The following is a 5,903-nucleotide window of genomic DNA, read 5'->3' as shown; positions in this document are numbered from 1 at the left end:
CAGCCAGTTCAAATTTATTGGATTATACTTGTTTGGTGAGCCAGTCACAATACAAAATTGCCAATATAGGCTGTTTAATGGACATATTGTGGATTATTTACTGTGGTGCATGATATTTCAGAGCAGTTGGTTTCCAAGTACTGTACAGTATGAGAGTGCTGTATCTGTGAGACCAGTGTTGGCTGATGAGCTGGCCCGGGTGCTAATATAAGCACAGTGGATATTGTCCATCCTATAAACTGACCTCTCGTATGACTCCCAGCCTTGAATCCAGAGGGGGAGAAAATAGCACTGGGATAATGATACTGCTTCATGCCAGACCACTTCTCTATGTTTTGTCTATGGACAGTCAGCACTTTTTCGGCTACAGCTCAAGATGGATCACCTATAAACAGAGGGAGGTCTGGGCTGTGTTAATGCTGCCTTGAGGCTGGTGCAGACCTTGAAATGTTCCCTGTCGGTAGTGCTGGTTGTGGGAGAACATCATGTAAAACCAGCTTAAGAGAGATAATATGGTTGCTTTACTTTGCAATGAAAACATAAAAACATGATTTATATTGAATTTTCTCCATCCTCCCTGTTTCCTTTTCTTTTCCTGTCCCCTTGTTCATATTTGTTCTTTATTTATGGCAATTCCCTTCCATTATTGCCATATTCATCTCTGCTTCCTACTTTGTCATTGTTCTTTACGCCATTCTCTTCCTTGTCTTTTGTTTTTCTGATACAGGTTTGCTGCCATCCAGGCCTGTGAGCAGCAGCTGCTCCAGTTCCGCAGCCTCTCTGGCTCCCTCCTCAGGTGGCTTGAGACAGTACAGGACCAGCTGACCCCCAAAGAGGCCAACCTCAACACTGAGGGTCTGCAGAGAAGAGTTCAGCAGCTCAAGGTTTGCGTTCAGTAACGTATCAACTACAAAATAGGGACAAAAAGTGGGGTGGCAAATCCTTCATGTACTGCTTATGTAAACAAAAGGAAATTGCTTAGGAACATGTTTTTAAAGGCTCAGTGACTCAATGAGATGCATTATGCCTTCAGGACTTGTTGAGAGACTGGGAGTCACAGGGATCCAGGGTTCAGGAGCTGAACAAGACGGGCTCCGAGCTGGAGTCCCTCATCATCGACATCACTGCTCCTCAGACCAAAACTGGTAAGAGCAAGGACGGAAACGCTGCCAAACAAAACCATTCTCCCTCTTTCCTTCAGTTTAAATGATTTAATCTCCACATGAGAGCATTTTTGTGAGATTAACAAAAGTCTGTTGTCCCCTATAACCCTGCAGCATGCTAATGCTTGATCTAGTGATTTATTGAAACCTCACCTTCCTGAGTTTTTATTCATGAAAAGCCAGAAAAGAATGATATTAATTTAAAGTTTGCTAATCACTAGTCCTGTTTGTGTGACCTTGCGTGCATGAGTGTGTTGTGCTCAGTCAGGTGTGTGTCTCTCTCCCAGGTGCTCCTCAAATCAATGGCTCAGCAGGTCCCAGCAGTGTCAATGGCATTCACACCTGTAAAGGTGGGTTCTCTCTTCCTCTCTCTTTCCTGCCTAATCTCTCCTTCAGATTAGTGTCTATGATAAACTTTAACCCCAATTATCTGATGTACCCCATCTGTACTGGTTTTCTCTTAATGGTCACACTGGCAGATTAGGGCATTGTTCTCTGTTTTTCTGATACCCATGTCCCTTATGGTTGTCAGCTTTCTGCCCATGCGAAACATCTGTCAGTGGCAATTTATTTTTCTGTCAAAAAATATGAGGACAGTCTTAGTCTCAGACACCACGATCTATTCTAGTACGACTATAGTACTCATTAGCCTACTCCCTTTGTTGGTACTACATCAACATATCCACAGATGTTGGACAGACTGCTGTTTCCTGTGGTAACCATACTCACTTCCTGTTTTCGGTGCCTGCACTGTATTGTGCTTGCTTCCAGGTTGTTTAGGAATTAAGCTCACTATTTTTTAGGTTTAACTAAATTTTTTGAGTGACAACATCCACTTGCACTACTTAAGCACCTGTGTTACAGAAGTTCGTGCTAATTACCAAATTTAACTTGCTACTTTAGGTTGGCTAGCATAGAAACTAGCTAAACTAGTAGCTTAGTTGAGAGCAATGTTTCCCCCTCTTCCTCTCCTCCTTTCTCTTGCTCGGAGTGTTGCATGTTCAGTTATTCCTCTGCCTCCTTTAGCAATAATGGTACATGTAATAAATGTCAGATGCTAGCAGCATTGGAGGCGAGGTTCACCGATTTGGAAGCGCGGCTCTACACCATGGAGAACGGCCCAGCTAGATTAAGCCTATGTAGCCGGTGCGGAGCCTCCTAGACGTAGCTTAGCCCAAGCTAGCTGCCCCCAGAGCCTCCCTAGCAGCCGGGATCTCAGCCAGGTAGCTGGGTGACAGTTCGTAAGAGTCGTAGCTTGAAACGAATGCCCACGGTTAGTGATGGCTGATCGAGGCTTTGTTGAAGCTTAGACACCGTATTCACAAAAATGGTTCATTACTTGAGGCTTAAATGACCCAGTGCTCGAGTAGTGGTCAATAAAATGAAGTGCAATGAAGACGTGTCATTGGTTCATGGATTGTTTGGGATTTGATTTGCCATGCACATTCCTGTTTGACTACCCTACATAGTTGTATGGTTTCAAGCTGACACAGTAAAATATAAAATAAACATGAACTCATGTTGAAGACCATGTTCCTTATTTGGCATGTCTGATTGTAACCCTATATACTCCTCACTTATATTTTGTGTTATGAAACATTTGAATGGTGCTGCTACATTCATGAGATGTGCTCTACAAATTCAGAAAGATGTAATTTTCACATGGGACTGGTGCAAATACAGATTATAGTATGGACTTCTGCAAAGTTTGTTTTGGGGTTCATTGGTAAAGAGGTTCATGGGTATGAACAACAGGGTGTGCTTGTGTAACTTATCTAGATATGTATATCTAGCTAGATAATGTGTTCTCTCTCTCTCTCTCTCATTCTCTCTATCTAAATATCTATATCTATCTCTATATATCTATATATATATATATATCTTATCTAATGTTATTTAGGACTATCTATGTAACTATATCTAGTGGTATCTAACTATGTAACTAATTTATTTATTTCTCTATGTAACATACTATTTAGCTATCTATTGTTCTATCTCTCTATCTACAGTGATTCTTCACTAAATACACAATCTGTTACAACACTACTAACTCTCAAAGCAACTAACGGCAACAAACCAACCTGCTCTGCAAAGACAGATTCAAATGAACGCCACTAAATAGGGATATCCTGTCCCTGAACACACTCTATCCAGCAAAGTGATTCACATGACAAACCGAACCAATCAGCTGATTTGTATGACGTCCGAGGCACCCAACTGCTTCGAACGTCACTCAAGTGATTCAAATGTCACTACTGTAGTCACATGACCAAAACACGCCTCAGCACAGTTGTTCGATACAATTATTTCATGAGCTACCGCGCATGTGTCGGAGCCTCGGGTGTCAGAGGACTATCACTACCCACGGTGCATCACTTGCCTGTTCACGTTTCAAATTTCCCCGCTCAGCGACACACCCGCTGAGAAAATAACTCTGGTAAGTGGAGAGTCCATAGTCAGAAACATGAAGTTAGAGACACTGGTGGCCATAGTCTAATGTATTCCTGGGGCCTGAGCAGGCAACATCGAATCCTATTTGAAGCTGCTGACTAAGGATAAAGGTACATACAGTAAGGTTCTTATTCACATTTGCGCTAATGACTCCCGACTTCGCCAGTCGGAGGTCACTAAAATTAATGTTGAGTCGTGTGTAACTTCACTAAAACAATGTCGGACTCCGTAGTTTTCTCTGGACCCCTGCCCAGTCTGACCAGTGATGACATGTTTAGCCGCATGTCGTCATTCAACCGCTGGCTGTCTAGGTGGTGCCCAGAAAACTATGTGGGCTTCATAGATAACTGGAAAACATTTTGGGGAAAACCTGGCCTGATTAGTAGAGATGGCATCCATTCCACTTTGGACGGTGCGGCTCTCTTATCTAGAAATCTGGACGAGTTTGTTTTACAACCTAAATTATGACAACCCAGAGTTGAGTCCAGGAGGCAGGGTCGCAGTCTTGCATGCCTCTCTGCTGTCTAAATTAATCCACCCCACCTAGTCACAGTAACTGATCTACTTCATCTGTTTGTTTGTTTTTCCAGTCTCCTCTATTCTGCTGTATACTGATCTATGGGCCCTTCTTTTGTTTTGCCATTAGACCTGACAGAGCTCCAAGTAGCTGTATCTGATGTGAATGGTCGATATGAGACTCTGGGCAGGGAGTTGAAGGAGCGTCTTGGTCGCCAGCAGGCCTCACTGGAGCTGAGGCAGAAAGCCAGACAGGGCACTGAGGAGCTCAAGAGCTGGCTGGCAGTTAAAGAGGACAGCCTGAAACAGGGACACACCACCTCCCCCTCCAAACCTGAGGTGGTACGTGCCCAGGCCCAGAAGAACAAGGTAAAGGACTGGATCCACTGATCCTTGGTCTGTGGCCCTTATTCTAGAAAAACCCTTTGTAGTAAAATCTCCTGCTTTATTACAACCCTGCACCTTCCTTTGTGTTTTTTAGCTAAAAAATGCTTTTAACAGAAAATCACAACCAGTTACAGCTCTGAAAATCTGTGCCAAATTGAAACATCAGAACTGTCCACTTTCTTTTGGGGAGCTTGTTTTACTAAATAGTCTTTTGAAGTTGGTGCTTTTCTAGCTTTTAGCAAGTCTTGTCCTTCCCCAGGCCCTGCTCTCAGAGCTGGCTGAACACTCTGGGAAGGTGGAGGAGCTGAAGAGCACGCTGAGGAAGCTGATCGCTGACAACCCTGATTCACCCGAGGCAGACACCTGGAGACAACAGCTGCAAGAGATTGGTACATTCTGCAGCAGACTAAAATAAATACATGAGTTGATGAGACAGCCACTTTACAGAACTGATTAGAGCTCTGTCTCAAGTAACACAGATTCCCAGAGGCAAAAACTAGAGCAGAAAGATGGGTGAAAGAATATTAATGAAGATGTGGCATTTTATTTCACATGCTGTATTGAAGAGGAATGTCGGGGGTCACAGAAATACTGTGCAGATTCTAGAGGTAGACTGCTGGAGGAAGAGTAGGAAAAGCTATGAGGCATTTTACTACAGCATGCTTTTCAAAATGGAATATTGTAAATTCTGAAGCAGTGTAAGAGACAGAGAAGCTGAGGTCCATGTTATCCAGGGAGAGAGTGGGAAGTGTTCCTGTCAAAGCAGTTGGTTCACTTGCATACTTGATATTTTTACCAGAGCCTCCTATGAGGTAACAAAGACAGAAATATTTAAAGTGAAATCCAAGAAGGGGCCTTTTATATTTCATACTTCGTAATGTCTTTTCAAATCCATGTGGACTGAACACACACACACACACACACACACTGCTGGATGCCCAGAACATGAGTCAGAGGGAGAAAAACACCTAAGTTGGAGGAGGGACAAAGGAATCAAATGTCTTGCTTTATCAGTGTTGTTCTTGACACTGAGTCAGGTTTAAGTCGAGGATGCTGATTTCCTCACCATCATCCTTATTCAGCACTGTACTGGTGTAGAATTGCCTAATAAGGAAACTATACAGAAAACCTTGTACAAAAAGCACAGAACAACAAACAGCCTGTTCCTTTTTGTCACTTTATCGGTGAAGAATAAAAATACACATTTGCCAGGATTTTATTCTGTGGTTTATGTTTTGTTGTTTTTTCACTCCCGCCTTTTTGGGTTTATTATCCCAGACTCACGCTGGCACACAGCCAATCAGACTGCAGCCCAGAGGCAGACTGAGCTTGAGGCCGTCGCCGACAGGCTGGGCAGCTTTACCCCAGGAACCAATCAGCCGTGCC

The 5,903-nt window shown here is 43.3% G+C and overlaps 1 protein-coding gene across 1 annotated transcript in view; it reads left to right on the top strand.

Annotated features, from left to right (window-relative positions):
* The window catches only part of macf1a (microtubule actin crosslinking factor 1a), a 192,321-nt gene that overhangs the window by 126,010 nt on the left and 60,408 nt on the right, over window positions 1–5,903 (top strand). The window contains 6 exon segments of the mRNA XM_020618510.1: window positions 728–884; window positions 1,034–1,145; window positions 1,451–1,513; window positions 4,261–4,499; window positions 4,777–4,906; window positions 5,796–5,879. Of these exon segments, the coding sequence (XP_020474166.1) occupies window positions 728–884; window positions 1,034–1,145; window positions 1,451–1,513; window positions 4,261–4,499; window positions 4,777–4,906; window positions 5,796–5,879 (785 nt within the window).

This window comes from Monopterus albus, unplaced genomic scaffold, assembly GCF_001952655.1.
Source record: "Monopterus albus unplaced genomic scaffold, M_albus_1.0 scaffold206.1, whole genome shotgun sequence".
NCBI classification, from domain to species: domain Eukaryota; kingdom Metazoa; phylum Chordata; class Actinopteri; order Synbranchiformes; family Synbranchidae; genus Monopterus; species Monopterus albus.
Note: the sequence above shows the minus strand (reverse complement) of the source record. Positions and strands in the feature narration are given on the sequence as shown.